General features: G+C 41.8%; 1 protein-coding gene across 1 annotated transcript in view; it reads left to right on the top strand.

The window, feature by feature from the left end:
- The window catches only part of tp73 (tumor protein p73), a 29579-nt gene extending 14116 nt beyond the window's left edge, over positions 1-15463 (top strand). The window contains exons 5-14 of the mRNA XM_068753391.1: positions 8561-8747; positions 8947-9062; positions 9564-9673; positions 9913-10055; positions 10214-10302; positions 10436-10563; positions 10658-10812; positions 10955-11087; positions 12589-12682; positions 12986-15463. Of these exons, the coding sequence (XP_068609492.1) occupies positions 8561-8747; positions 8947-9062; positions 9564-9673; positions 9913-10055; positions 10214-10302; positions 10436-10563; positions 10658-10812; positions 10955-11087; positions 12589-12682; positions 12986-13390 (1560 nt within the window). The 3' untranslated portion in view covers positions 13391-15463. The remainder of the gene's footprint in view (positions 1-8560; positions 8748-8946; positions 9063-9563; positions 9674-9912; positions 10056-10213; positions 10303-10435; positions 10564-10657; positions 10813-10954; positions 11088-12588; positions 12683-12985) is intronic.
- The last annotated feature ends 511 nt before the right edge of the window (positions 15464-15974 follow it).

Below are 15974 nucleotides of genomic sequence, written 5' to 3'. Positions count from 1 at the left end.
ATAGTTTGAAACAGACAAAGACAACGTCTTTGAATCTGTCTACCAGCACTTTTTACTCAGAAGTGAAGAGACAAAGAGGTTTTTGACTGCATGGCACTCAAGTTAATATACAGATGATGGCGCAGAAGGAGAAAACCTGTGATTACGCTGCTGCCATTAAAAAAGGAGGGATTAGAATAAGAGAGGGTAATTATTTTTTATCTTGCACACCTGATTATGAGATTGGCAAAGTATCTGGAGATGTACTTTAAGTGTTATTATACAGTAGATGTTTGCCACTAACCTTTTGGGGGATTGAAGTTTTATTACTTCAAATAGAGAGGATTTTGTCACGCTTCTCAGAAAAAATACGCCCAAAAGCCAAGTGTCATTTTCAGAGTGTAATGCTTTAAAGCAAAGAGATTATGGTCAATCCCCTCAGATTGACTGTTCTTCTAAAACGGCAGGGGATTCCCCAAAAACTACGCCATGGCAGCACGAGGAATTGTGTGTTCCTACAGTATGGAATGCAGACGCATCTGTGTGTGTGTGTGTGTGTGTGTTTATGCACAATTTGGTTAAAGCCCTGTGTTTGAACATGCTTTAAAGAAAGGATGGTTCCGTGCAACAGACTGATTCACACTGATTGAATGAAGGTTTTGACACTTTCTGGGTTTATGGCCGATTTCTTGTGCCCCACCCCCCAGGCAGTAGGGAGGATCTGCCATATGGGGCATACTGACAATAAACAGATACCTGAAAACCACACAACACACCACATCCACCCCAACTCCGCTGCCTCCCAATGAAGGCGGGAGTCGCACAGTGTTTTGCTTTTTCACCAAACATTTTGGATTAAACTCCTCTTCTCAAGTTAACTGATAAAAAAAAAAGAAACGAGACTATCGTAATGTTTCACCGTACCCTAAGGCGATTCGAGTAATCTGGTCCGGTTATCCTCCCGCCCGCTTCTTGTCTCATCAGGGCGATATGCACCAGTGGTGATAGCTGTGAAATTCTGCCACTCTCTAGCCGAGAAGATTTTTCTTGGCTTGGAAGCACTGTGTCTGGAAAAGAGATCTTACACCTCAGTCTTGTCAAATAATAAAACCTCTTTCCACAAACTCAGACTTTCATGCGTGTGTGTGCGTGCATGTGTCAAAGTGTGTGTGTGTGTGTGTGCGCCCATGCAGCGTGCATCAGGAGTGGGGGGGGGGGGGGGGGGGGGACCCGGTGGCTGCGGGCTCATGCATGCATTGCAAGGCGGCTTGTCAGGAGCTGTTCTTCCCCAGCTATTAGCCTCTCACCGTTAGAACACAGGTCCTAACACGCCCCCCCACAAAGCATCTTTCCCTTCCTTTCCCCATGCATCATCTTTTGCCACCTCACTTCTGGCCTCCCTGCTGAGCAGCAGGTCCTGGAAACGCTTGAAAGCACATGAAGGTGCTCATTCATACACGGGTTTGTTTGATTTTGCTCACTCGGCCACGCAGATGCGAAAGCTTTTCAAAGCAGTTTACAGAATCATTCACTGAATGCTCAGTCCCGCGAGAGTTCGCCATTCCAGGAATCTGATCACTGATTGCTCCAATATGTCAGGTACACTGTAGCAGCATACAGCAGTGCATGCACGCCGTCAAGTCTAGAATACAGAGCTTTAAACCGAGGCTTTGCTGGGCCTATAAAATGGATTAAAGTACAGTGAGAAGCAGTCAAACTTTGATTTGACGTTTCTATAATATTTTACTCTTCGACTCATTACACCTGGCAACAAATTGGTTAATTCCTACTTTTTATTTTTACATTAGAGATCAATCAAATGACTCCCTTAATCAGGTGCTGTTCAGTAAAAATCAGAGTTTCAATGTGTCTTTATCTGAACAGGTTTAGATAGCAGTTTCTAAATAAATGCATATCATGTGTGTGTGTGTGTGTGTGCGTGCGTGTGCACATGCATTACATTTATTTCATATTGGGACAGTTAAGCAAATTGTGGCTGGGCAAGCTGCTGCTTGCGCACATGGATGACAATCTAGTAATTATCACTCGGTCTCCGGGAGCTTGTTGGGACCTGTCTTCACCGGTCCACTGTGGGACGCATGGAGCGATGGATAGATGGAGGAGGGCTCAACTCGCCATGAAGCTAATATATATATATATATATACTAATTTGAAGAGCTGTATAGAAAATGGACTGCCTACCGAAGTCCTGGGTGTGTTTGTTCCAAAGGCAAGCAGGTTTGATTGAATGTGTTTTGTTGAGTGTGCAGTGACGTCCGGATAAGCATTATCATTGTTAAATAAAATGACTTTGTTGGGCAGCAAGGTGGCATTGTCGCCTCACAGCAAGAAGGTCGCATGTTCAAATCTGACTTGGGGCCTTTCTGTGTCCTCCCACCAAAAACATGCAAATTAGGTGAATTGGTTACACTAAATTGTGTGTGAACGATTACAATCGATACCGCCACCCCAGCGCCCCCCTCCTGCCCAACGGCCCCACCCTACCCCATTCACCGGCGGACAATATCCCCCCATCGATACCCCCTCCTCCCCCCAGCGTCCCCCCAGAGACAGTGAATGACAAAGGCTTCTACTCCACGGAAGATATGAATAGCATTTTCTCGGGGAGAGGTCTTCACATTATTCATCTCAACGTGAACAGCTTGACATGCAAATCCAAGATGTCCGAGTTAACATCGATGTTTGGCAACGGTAAGGTTGGAATTCTCTCCTTTTCGGAAACCAAACTGGATGATTCTTGTAAAGACACTGAGATTGAGATTAAGGGATACACTGTTATCAGGAAGGACAGGGACCGTCATGGGGGCGGGGTCTGCATCTACGTTAGATCAGACCTCAACTTCACCGTTCTACCAGAACTAGGAACAGACACAGAGTCTGTCTGGGTAAAAATCATTTATCCCAGAGCTAAACCTCTGGTCATTGGCGCAGTATACAGACCCCCAGACCAAAATTCATTCTATGATTTATTGGAGAAGCATGTGATCGGCTTGGGGAGCTCGGAGGTCATTCTGATAGGAGATTGTAACACCAATGTCCCCGACTTTCAAATCCTTCAGCAGCTTCTGTAATCTGCATAACTTTACCCAGCTGATCCAGCAATTTACAAGGGTAAGCACCACCTCTAGAACTATCATAGACCTAATCCTGACATCGGACAAATCTAGAATCAAAAACAGTGGTGTCATCGAGTGCAGTCTAAGTGATCACAACATGATCTTCTGCACTCGAAAAATTCATAGACCTGCAGCCCATTGCCATACCACAATAAACTGCAGAACCATGAAGCATTACTCCCCAGAAGCTCTAACAACAGCGCTGGAGGAAACTGATTGGTCTGAAACTTTAAACTCCGCCTCTGTCGAGGGGACCTGGTCTTCCTTTAAATCTGCATTTCTGTCCGTAATCGATAAGATAGCACCCATAACTGCGGTTCGGGTCAGAGCCCGTACAGAACCTTGGATGAAGGGGGAAATATTGAATGCCATCAAGCTCAGAAACAAATGTTACTCTGAGTACAGAAAAACCAACAACGAGGAACTACTTGAAAAAAGCAGAAAACTACGCAATGAGGTTAACAAAATGATAAAAAATGCCAAAAAGAATTTCTTAAATGAGAACATTGAGGCAAACAAAAGCAACCCACAAAAACTGTGGGAGGCCCTAAAACAATTAGGCTGCAGCAACAGACTCCAAACAAAAACCAGTAATATCTGCATTAACTCAAGTGGTTCACTCCAGACCGACAGGTTGGTGGTAGCAAATTGTTTTAACAGCTTTTTCACCACTATTGCCACCCTGTTGGTCAGCAAACTACCCCCGCATTCAGGTCTGTACGGTTCTGACCACATCCAGACTCACTATGAGAAGCTAGGTGCTAAAAAGGACACTTTCTCTTTCACACCTGTAAATACCGTTGATGTGCTAAAACAACTAATTGCCCTTCAACCTAACAAGGCCACAGGCCTTGACAACATACCCACCCGGTTCCTCAGAGACGCAGCTGTCTCTATCGCCCCCGTGGTAACCCATCTGATAAATTTATCCATCAATCAGTGCCACGTCCCACAGGAATTCAAGACGGCGCGGGTTATCCCTCTGTATAAAAAAGGAAACAAATTAGAACCTGGCAACTACCGCCCTGTTTCCATCCTTTGTTCCATCTCAAAGGTTATGGAGAGAATAATCCAGGAGCAAATCAACCGCTACCTCGCCGAGCATAGCCTGCTCTTTGAATTCCAATCAGGCTTCAGAACATCCCACTCCACTGACACGTGCCTCATATATCTGACCGACTACATTAAGCGTGAAGTAGACTCGGGCAAGTATTGCGGCATGGTCATGCTGGACCTCCAGAAGGCCTTTGACACGGTCAACCATTCAATCCTATTGAATAAACTAGGGGCGATTGGTTTTGATAGCACATCAACAAACTGGATGAAATCGTACCTTGAGGGACGAGAACAAATGGTAGACATAAACGGAACCTTGTCCTCGTCCCTCCCGGTAAGCTGCGGGGTTCCTCAAGGCAGCATTCTGGGGCCGTTACTGTTCCTCCTATACATTAACGACATGAATGCTGCCTGTAACTGCAAATTGTTCCTGTTTGCTGATGACTCAGCACTCCTGATTTCGGGAGAGGACAAAGTGCAGGTTGAGGAGGCTCTCAGCTCTGAGCTCACCAGAATCCGTACTTGGCTTACCGATAACAAACTGTCACTACATCTTGGTAAAACCGAATCGATTCTTTTTGGGTCTAAACACTCTCTGCGTGAGATAAATGTTAATGATTTCAAGGTCACAGTCGATAATACAGTCATCTCCAGCAAAGAAGAGATTACCTATTTGGGCTGTGTTCTTGACAAATACCTGTCTGGCGATAGTATGGCAACTAAGGTGATCAAAAAAGTCAATCAGAGAACAAGATTTTTGGGCAGAATGTCTGCTTTTGTCAACAAAAGTGCTCTCCGGACGCTTGCTGCAGCCCTCGTTCAGCCCCTCTTTGACTATGCTAGCACCTCCTGGTATTCAAACATCAAAATGTCCCTGAAAACCAGGCTCCAAACCTCCCAAAACAAACTGATTCGGCTACTCCTCAATCTGGGGCCCATGACCCACCTTCTTCCTGGACATTTTGCTAGCCTAAAATGGCTCAGGGTAGAAGACAGGGTTAAACAACTCAAAATGGGATTGGCATTTAAAATAGTCAATGCAGCTCTGCCCTCAGTCCCCTCAATCCCTGCATACCTGACGGAACACCTCCACAGATTTAGTGACACCCACAGCCACAACACTAGAGGGAGCTCAAACAACAACCTGATTACCCCCTCCTATAGGACTAACATGGGTAAATCATCTTTCTACAATACGGCCACCCAAGGGTGGAACGGATTGACTCCCGCCCTCAAAACATGCACCTCTTTGGCCTCCTTCAAAAAGGCCCTAAAAATACACCTTTCAGGGGGACAGAAACGGAGATAGTCATCACGACTCTCTCCGGGTCAAACCCCCCCTCCTTTTTTTTTTTTTTTTGTCCACCCATGTTGCACGTATTAATTGCTTTAGTAATTTATTGTAATTTATGTAAGTTATTTATTGTCATCTCGCATCAGTGGTGTAATTTATTTTAGATTAATTGTTAGTTTGCACTGGCGGTGTAATAACATTTTATTTTTGTCTTTCTAATGTTACGTTGCATCAATTGCGTAATTTAATATTGGATTTATTTTTATTTGTATTGTTATTTGTATTGTTTTTTTGTGGATGATTTATGTACGAAGGACTTTCAACGGAAACAAGCCCGCAAGGGCTTTTTTGAAATGCTCCTCTTAGACAGGATGTTTGACGTTATTTGTACTGTAATACATGCTACTGTTTGACTGTACTTGTACTGTAATACATGCTACTGTGTGACTGTACTTGTACTGTAATACATGCTACTGTGTGACTGTACTTGTACTCTAACATTCTATCTAATAAATATATTCATCATCATCATCATCTCTCTATGTGTTGTCGGCTTGTCCAGGATGTACCCCACTGACTTTGTCTCTGTCTCCTCTAGAGTCAGGAGATCAGGGTTGACAGTACATTATGGCAGTAAAAAATAATGTAATAGAGTACAAGTACAGTCAAATAGTAGCATGTATTACAGTACAAGTACAGTCAAACATCCTGTCTAGGAGGAGCATTTCAAAAAAGCGCTTGCGGTCTTGTTTCCGTTTAAAGTCCTTTGTACATAAATCATCAACATTTAACAATACCATTAAAACTAATATTAAATTACTCAATTAATGCAAAATAACAATATATTAAAAGACACATAATATGTACAACATAGGTGGACAAAAAGGGAGGGGGGGGTTGATCCGGAGAGAGTCGTGATGACTATCTCCGTTTCTGCCCCCCTGAAAGGTGTATTTTTAGGGCCGTTTTGAACCAAAAAAAAAAGTCCTTGTCTTGATTTAGCTTTATTTTCTTTGCTTTCTATCTTTTTTTTTCCTCCATCCCTCCATCCTCATCTACGTCCTAAATCAAAGCACGCATCATTCATCACTCGTAATATAGAAGAAGATTTTCAGCAGACACTGTAGTTTTCCTATTAATGCCCCTCTGGACCCACAGGGTTACATATGTGTGAGTGTGTGTGTGTGTGTGTGTGTGTGTGTGTGTCTGCGTGCGTGCACGCACATGCCGATGTGTCATCAATGCATGTGCACACTAGCCTGCGAGTTGGGCGGGTTGAGACTTCTCCTGTGGAATCCCATGAGAAGAGTGACAACACAGAAAGTAATTTACGACTGCTGTGAGGTGTTTAAAACAATCTTCATTTGCAGCCCTTTTTTGGGGGAGTTCAGACCGTTTTCAAGTGCATGTTGAAACGCATGTTTGGCATTCTTCCAGCGAGACATGACGCGTGTGGTCATGGGACTATTGGTCGTCCAAACTTCGCACAGCTAAAGGCCACTTGTCTCTACGCTTTATTCTATTCTTGAAAAAAAGTGCCATTTACCTGACAGGTCTGACAATGTCCTTCAACATGAATGTTTTTGTCAAAATGACAGCAGTGCATAATAATAATAGAGAGGAAAACGCCTCCCATTATCTCTTTATAGGCAGTGACATAGTTTTCTGCTAGAATGTTTCTACACGAGCAAAATAAACTTCCACAATGAGAGGATCTCAATAGCTCTTCTCTGTATCTCCTGCCCCTGATCTACAAGGCTTAAGAGGTTGAGGCTCGTTCTGGTGTAATCAACAGCTTGAGACGTTTAATTTCAGCAGAAGTCCTGCTTTTCTCTGGTCTGCCAAAAGTCTGTTTTTCTGGTTTTGAATCTCATTGACATTATTTATTCACGGTACGGACAGGCTGTCGAGACTTGTCCTGGACAGCGAGGTGGGAAAAGGTAACGTTGTGCACAGGTATTTCCATTACCCTCAAGGGAATGCTTTTGCGTGGCTTTGCGTGTGTGTGTGTGTGTGTCTGTTAGGGGCTTAGTAATGGTGTCACAACAAGGAATCCAAACAGTTTTAGTCTGATTCTTTCCCAGAAGTTGTCTAATTGGAGTCTGGATGTTCTGTGGGAATTGAAAATTAAATAATACATTTCACTGGTAAAAATAGGAAACAAACATTTCATAAATATAAGAGTTCACACAAATATGTTAATTGCAATTGGATACCAAAGAATTATGCTTTGCCTTGTAAAATGAAATGAACCCGGAGAGAACCCACGCAGACACGGGGAGAATATGCAAATGGCCACAAGTCAGAGACGAACCCGCAACCATCTCGCTGTGGGGTAACAGTGCTTACCACTGCGCCACCGAGCCGCCCTTCCAAGAAAACAGTGCTATCTATTACACTATAAAAGTGAAAATCAGTGATCTGGGTAATGCCGGGTTTCAGTTTAAATTCGTCCAAATGTCAAAAAGACACTAATGCTAAAACGCATTCACCAATATGATGCGATACGATCTGCAGGATCAGGTGCACTGCTACTTTTTTTTTATTTAGAGCCAATATAACATGTCCAAACAGGACAGCCGTCTTCTTTTTTCATGATGGCCCCTGTTTAATTCCACGGAGAAGATGTTTTAGATTTTGTGCTTGTGTTGAGACATGTTGAGGCTTTTTTGTCCCCTGTCCCAGTAACTTTGGATGCATCTTTATATGTGTTAACCTATATGTATATATATATATATACCTTTGTGTTTTTATGTTCATCTACAACCCGACCATTTGTTTCCCAGCAGTCTTTTTCAACTTGAACTTTTTCTTCCGTTAGTTTCACATGAACCCGCATCTGATTTTAGAGCTCACAAACTTAAACCTGCCGAATAATAATTTATTTACCAGTATATTAATTTATTATCTCTTAACACAGTAATTACCGTTTATATGTAGATACATTTATCATTGAATATTATACTCATGTATTTAGATAGGAGCAACTGCCAAATACCTCAATCAGCTTTAGAGAAGTAAAGCTTCCTCTGATTTGACATTAGTCCATATGTCTGAGCATCTCTGGCCCTCTCTGCATTCTTTTCCCACACAGTACTCGCCGATGCTGAAGAAGCTCTACTGTCAGATTGCCAAGACGTGTCCGATCCAAATCAAACTGTCCTCCTCTGCTCCACATGGCAGCATCATCAGAGCCATGCCCATCTACAAGAAGGCAGAGCATGTCACAGAGGTGGTCAAACGCTGCCCCAACCACGAACTGGGAAGAGACTTCAATGATGGTATGAAGCCTGCTTTTTGATAAATGACCTTAAATGATAGGGCTTGGATATTTTACATAGCAATAATTCTGGCTCATGGGATCAGTGAGACGAGAGGATGATTTTATGCATTAAACTTTTAATAAAAAAGAAACAAACATGGTGACACTTTGACTAACATCACGATGACCTCACATTTGTTCAATCATTATGCTCATAGGCCAAGCAGCCCCGGCTAGTCACCTGATCCGAGTGGAGGGTAATAACCTCAGTCAGTACGTGGATGATCCTGTCACTGGCCGGCAGAGTGTCTTCTTGCCTTATGAAGCTCCACAGGTTGGTGCTTCATCAGCTGCTTTGAGAATTCTGCAATGTTGAATGCAATTATTTTTTTTGGTTGCTATTTAAATTGACTAGACTGATTAGATTTTTTTTTAAATATAATTATATCAGATGTTGATTGACAAAAAATGTACATGTCAAATGTTGTTGTTTAAGACAAATGAGACCGTTAAGTTCATACCAATGATGTGAGGCGCTTTATATGATGAATTGTAAATAAAGACACTTTAGGCATGTTGAAACTCGTACAAGAGAGAAAAATCATATCTGTGATTACACCTAAGGAGGCTTTTTCTCACCTCGCATCGAAGTGCTCTGCAACACTGCCCTCTGGTGGGTGGATTGATCACACCTACTTGTGTGCAATTTACAGAAAAATGATTTGTCACTTTTACAATTCATGTAAATGTCAAAATCAATCAAAGATTTTAGACAACAAAATCTAAATCCCTCACTATTTCCTCATTAGTGGGATTTATTGCTTTGTGTCATCAGGTGGGGACTGAGTTTACCACCATCCTGTACAACTTCATGTGCAACAGCAGCTGTGTGGGTGGCATGAACAGGAGACCCATCCTCATCATCATCACCTTGGAAACCAGGGAGTAAGTCAGTCATAGACAGCTCATTCAATGTTCTTCTCTCGAGTGAAACTGACACTTGCCTGACTTTTTATTAGTTCTATAGCACTGACTACTTGGGATTTGTAAGGTTACAGATTCCAGCACAGACTGGGAAAAAGAGACCCGATAAAATGAACACAGTGTAGATCCACTTAACATGACAATGCATGCCTACACTGTTTTGTTGATAGACCTATTTTGTTCTCAACCCATCTCCACAGTGGTCAGGTTTTGGGCAGGAGGTCATTTGAAGGTCGGATATGTGCATGTCCTGGGCGAGACCGCAAGGCCGATGAGGACCACTTCAGGGAACAACAGGCCCTGAATGAGAATGTGGGGAAAAATGGAAATGCCAACAAGCGGAGTGAGTTGAATTCAACTGAATGGGACTGTACATTAATGCTGACCGATGGCTTTTCATATATCATGCTTTTGGATTAGGTGGTCCTCCAAAAAAATAATTGTGTTGTGTGTTAAAAAATAAAAATCAGTATGATGACAATTCAGTTTCTGTGTCTACAGATTTCAAACAGAGTCCACCAAATATTTCCAGTCCAAATATTAGTGCGAGGAAGAGGCGGCACGGAGAAGAAGAGATTTACTATATCCCTGTAAGAGTAAATAACTCACTAGGATGATGTTTGGATTCCATGTGTGAAATTTGATCTCTTTAATTAAAAGTAATTCATGAAACATTGAAAATAACCAACGTGATGTCATTGACTGTGTGGTGCCTGTGTGTAGGTCCGTGGCCGGGACAACTTTGACCTGCTGATGAAGATTAAGGACAGTCTGGAGCTGGTGGAGCTGGTGCCTCAACCACTGGTGGAGTCCTACAGGCAGCAGACCCAGCAGCAACTTCTGCAGAGACCGTGAGTGGCTCCAACATCCAACATCCAGCTCAATTCAAGTCTTCACTCATATGTGAACATCGAACCCTCACAACGTCTCCTCTCTTCTGCCTAGGAGCCACGTATCGTCTCCACCGTCTTACTCTCCAATGTCCAACATGAACAAACTCCATGGCCCCGGCAGCCTGAACAAACAGCCATCAGTCAACCATCTGGTGGGGCAGCAGCCCCAGCAACACCCCACTGCCCCCACCTCCATGAATCACATGGGTGAGTGTCTGTGTCGGATCAGATCAAAGAACACCGCTCCAACCAATTTGTCAAAAAAAAAAAAAAATGTTTTGATTAGATGTCAAAGCTCTTTGTGATGCTTTGCTTTGCTTTTATTGATCGGCCATTGCCTCCCTCGCAGGTTCTAACATGCTGAACAGCCACCACATGCAGATCAATGGTGACATGAACGGTGGCCACAGCGCTCAGACTATAATGTCTGCTTCCCACTGCAGCACGCCCCCTCCATATAACCCTGACCCCAGCCTCGTCAGGTACCTCACCCTGCAATGACACTCCTTCATTCTCCTGCAAAGGAGTGGCAGACAAATACAGTAATACCTCGACATACGAGCGTTCCGAGATACGATATTTTGGTTTGAGATGCGAGCACGCTTCCAGACGCTGACGCTAGATGGCCGAGCGCTGCGGGCGCGCTTCACTCGTTCAGTGATTTGGGCTGTATCTGTGAATATTCTTTATAATAAGTGACGGGTCCAAAGAAAGCGAGCGGTAAGGATGGCAGCAAGAAGAAATTATGTATTATTTCATATCGGAAAAAATAATTTGACATGCGAGAGATTTGAGTTACGAGCTCAGTCCTGGAACGAATTATACTTGTATGTCAAGGTACTACTGTATACTTGTTGGGTTAAACTCTGTATGAATGGGTACCATGTTGAAGCCAAAGCAACTGCGTACTCTGCTTGGCCATATTTGTACAAATGTAATGAAACAGTTGTTGGAGAGCTTCAGGTTTCTAGCTGAATGTGTCTAGATGGAACTCGGCCTTACATTTGGCTTGATTTTAAAGTGGCTTCTGACATCCATGGCTTGTGCCGTAATGAAGGTCCATTGGCGAACTGACTGATGAAAAAAAAAAGCCTTTTGTGATACATTTGGATAAAGACATCACCAGGAGAGCTTGTAGGGGATCGTTTAAAAATGTTCTTAGGCAGCAAAAGTGAAAAGTGTTTTGCTCCCCCACCCCTACGGCCACTCAGTAGTGGCTCCACTATGGCTGCCAGAGGTTTAGTCACATCACCCAAAAACCCAACCAACAGAGTGTCTGTCACAAACGTACCATTAAGTTCTTTCGTATTGTCCCTTGTGTATAAAGTGTGTAAAGCAAGTCTTTGCGATGCACGTCAGTGATTTTCTTTCAAAAACAAATTTCCATGTTAAATTTCCTTTTATTTCTTTTTTATTTTCTTCATGCTTTTAAATTATGTGTCAGTTTTGTTATTTTTATATTTACACATTGCTTTTGCAGTTAAAATTTGTTTTTATTTCTAGCCTGTTGTTTATATTGTACAGTTAAATTTGCACCGTCAGCTTATTTCTCAGTCACGCTGTATGTTGCCATAACTTTTAATATCTCATGTATTTATAATAAAGGTTGTTCATCAAAGCAAGAATGGCCTTATGAATTATTAATGAACTGCTTGCTCGTGGTTTCACTTCTACTGCATCCGTGATGTATAGATACGTAACTTCCACACACATTCGTTCCGTGACCTAAAGCTTTCACTGAGATTTCAAATAAAGTGCTAATAGAGTAGGTGGATAATGATGCAGCCTGACAGGAAGCAGTGCTGTTCCGTTTGGTTCTGTCTAAACACAAGCGTCAACCCTAATTATCAATATAGGACATTCTTGATTTTACTCCAGCATAACTTCCCCCTTTCTTTTTTTTAAATCATAGTCCTCCTACGTTGAGCTTTGTAGCTGTGTACTAGTATTAGTCTAAGCAGCCCTGCTCTTCTCCCCATGCAGTTTTCTAACCAGTCTGGGCTGTCAGAACTTCACCGAATACTTCACATCCCAAGGCCTCCAGTCTGTCTACCATCTCCAGACTCTCACCATGGAGGTACCCAAAGCACTCACTGTAAAAAATTAAAATAAATAATTAGAATAAACTAAAGATCTTTTGAGTATGGCGCTTCACAGCAAGCAAAGAGAAAATGGGACATCGGACAATATTAAGCATGAAACAGAATCACAGAGACAAAAAAAGTTGGCATTGTGTTGCCCACTTTTAGTAAGGGTGCTTTTACAATCCTATTTTATTGTTATCAATAAGCAAACACACGATGCAGTGGAATTTTCTGGCCGTTATCTTGCATTGTTATTATTGATTATTCTTCCTTGCCTAACTCTGTTCCTTCTCCAGGATTTGGGTGCGTTGAAAATACCCGATCAGTCCCGCATTGCCATCTGGCGGGGCCTGCAGGACATGAAACAAGGCGCTGCCCTCCAGTTCCCTGCCTCTTCCCACCACCACCCCGACTACCACGGCCAGCAGCTGCTTCGATCCAGCAGCAACATGGCTGCTAGTGCCATGGCAGCCATTGGGGCAGCTGGCGGGGACCTGCAGCGTCAGCGCGTCATGGAGGCTGTTCACTTCCGGGTCCACCACACCATCACGATCCCCAACAGGTCAGGCGTTGTTGGGACATCAGGCATGGCGGCTGCTACAGATGAATGGGGTGACTTTGGCTTCGACATGCCCGACTGCAAGCTGTCACGCAGCAGGCACTCCATCAAGGAGGAGTTCTTGGAAAGTGACATTCACTGAGCTCAAATAGAGTTAGTGGATTGTTTAGCCAATGCTATTGTCAGCCTCTTTACTGAGGATCTTTAGCTGTGCTATTCGGTACTGCTCTCATGTTTCATTTAGTGATTTCGTCAAGACGCAAGTTCGATTTTGCATGTGGGACATTTTCTGTGTATTAATTCTATTTACTGTGCTGCCTTCATTTTATGCCCTTTCCACTCGGAAGGACGTTTAAGGATGTCTGAAGTCTAAATGGCAAATACCGCCGTGGCAGTAGCGTTGTGAAGGCAATGCCGAACACACACGGTCTGGACTGTGCTTTTGGGAACTATAATGAGTACATGTTCAAACAGGGAACCATTCATAATATTCACAGTATCACAGTGTGCAATGATACTTGACATATTTTTCAGCAACTGATTTCGAGGATGGATCAATCAAAATGGAGCAGTTGGGTGTCAGCAGACGCATCATTTCACAACACGCTCGTCTACATTTTGTGTTTGAATGCAAAAAAGTTCTCAGTTGATTTATTTATTGTTATCTGACTTTTCGTTCACTTGTAAAAATGTATATACTGCACCTTGTAAATGTTTTAGACTAGAAGTGGTTGATGTGGGGTGTTTAGATTTTAACCTAACGAGTCTTCAATGGTAAATCCACTGCAGGAGGAATTAGTTAAATACATATACAACGACTAGGATAAGTTTTACGACCCTGAGTCCATCACGCCCAGATCAATTCATTGTTAGAATTATGATGAGTGGGTTTTTGTATTCAAGTGCATAATTTTGAAAACAGCTAATGGAAATCGCAGTTGTGAAATGTGTAATATCAGAAGTCCGACATTGGATGCATTACTTTTTATTAAGTTGCAGGAATTATTGTGTTAGTGCTTGTATAAATGCACAATGCAAAACAGTTGAGAGATGAAACATAAAAATCAGTATTATACCTTAGCAAGGATTTAATCATATAAGTAATAAATTCAGCAATACATCTGATTTACCAAGATACAAGATAAGGTAGTAGCATTTTTTGTTCGGTTTCTATTTTCTAGAAACCTTGCAGGTTTCATATTGATTATAGGTAGTTGTGTACCTTGTGTGTAGCCTGTCTAAATGGCACTTGTTTGTGGATATAAAATAATGAAATTCCAATTTTATTTCTGAATTACCACCCACCTATTAAATTAATTCATAGCCTACAATTCTAGTGTGTCAAAATATTTGTTGTAACTATATATAACTGTATTGTTGATCATTTAAAGGTCTGCTCTGGGCTTAGGATTCTGAACTCCTCACCAACATTCAACAAAAACACCCTACTGAAATAATTATTGCAGTAGTCACAATAATGTTAGAAAATTCACCAGAAGAGATCACATTGCAAAGCAGTAGAGAAACATATTAATCCAGACTCTAATCCAGAGTCTATCATGGACATAAACTTCTGTCAAGCTCTCTCTTTTATTCTTCATCTGTTGTACTGTCAAGGTTTCATTGTTGAATTTGTCAAGGCCAGCCCAGACATGTGAGCTGCTTCCCCCTGGTGGAGATTGTCTGGTACTTTTTGACACCATTATTTCAAGGGAGACTCATTAAGTAGATTCTCCTACATAAGAGGCTATTAGAGACACCAAATAATTTAGATAATTCATTCGGGTTATTGATATAGTTTCAGTTCTGATTGTTTATATCAAATTTATACAAAAATGATTAATATAAAACTGCATAGGGTACACAGATCCAATATATTGATTGAATCATATTAACGCTAAGATGCTCACTAAAACAGTAACGCAATAATTTGTGTGAACATTTTCTTTATGAAATCCTTTTTGCTCACAAACAAATCTTGCCCTGCAGTGCAAACTACCTACTGGTCAAATAAATAGCACTTTAATGCTTTCAGAGTAACACAAAAGTGATATTATTTGTTCTTATGATCAGTATTATGCATTACCACAATGTAAATAGAAATAGAGCTTGTTTGCATATTCCAGGAAAGTTTGTTGTTATTGGTTTTGTAAAGATTATCATATGTACCTATTGGTGTTCCATCTGTTTCTAACGTTGCTATGTTGTTTTTCTTAAGCTTGTGTACATTAAATATTTGCCTTCCTCCAATGTGTCTCTTCATCGAACAAAAATAATATTTCAGCCCACTTGATTTTATTATGAAATAACATTTAATTTAATTGTCAAAAAAAACGTATACTTGTGCGTTTTTCAATATTCTCAATAATGAGATGTGGTGAAATGGAGAAGGTGTTTATCTGTTACTTCAGAAGGAAAATGTACGCCCTTGTTTTGTTTCACAACCCACGTGGCTGCAGGTTTGACTCTCAGAAGCGCATAGGTAAGAAAAAAAAAAAAGATGAAAAAAGATGGGAAAACTTGCATGCTGTAAACCAAACATTAGCCTGTGAAATAATATTTAATCTTTATTCAATTGATAGTCTCTTACTTAAACTATGATCATCTTTGTATAATATCATTTTCTCCACTTGTTTGCTGAGTGAAGTTCTTCACCTGAAGGGTTCAAATTTTGCTTGTTTGTGTAAATGCTCAAGAGTTGGCATGTAAATTATAGCAAATGTGTA

Source organism: Brachionichthys hirsutus, chromosome 2, assembly GCF_040956055.1.
Source record: "Brachionichthys hirsutus isolate HB-005 chromosome 2, CSIRO-AGI_Bhir_v1, whole genome shotgun sequence".
NCBI lineage: Eukaryota > Metazoa > Chordata > Actinopteri > Lophiiformes > Brachionichthyidae > Brachionichthys > Brachionichthys hirsutus.
The sequence above is the reverse complement of the archived record's forward strand: the minus strand, read 5'-3'. Positions and strand labels throughout refer to the sequence as shown.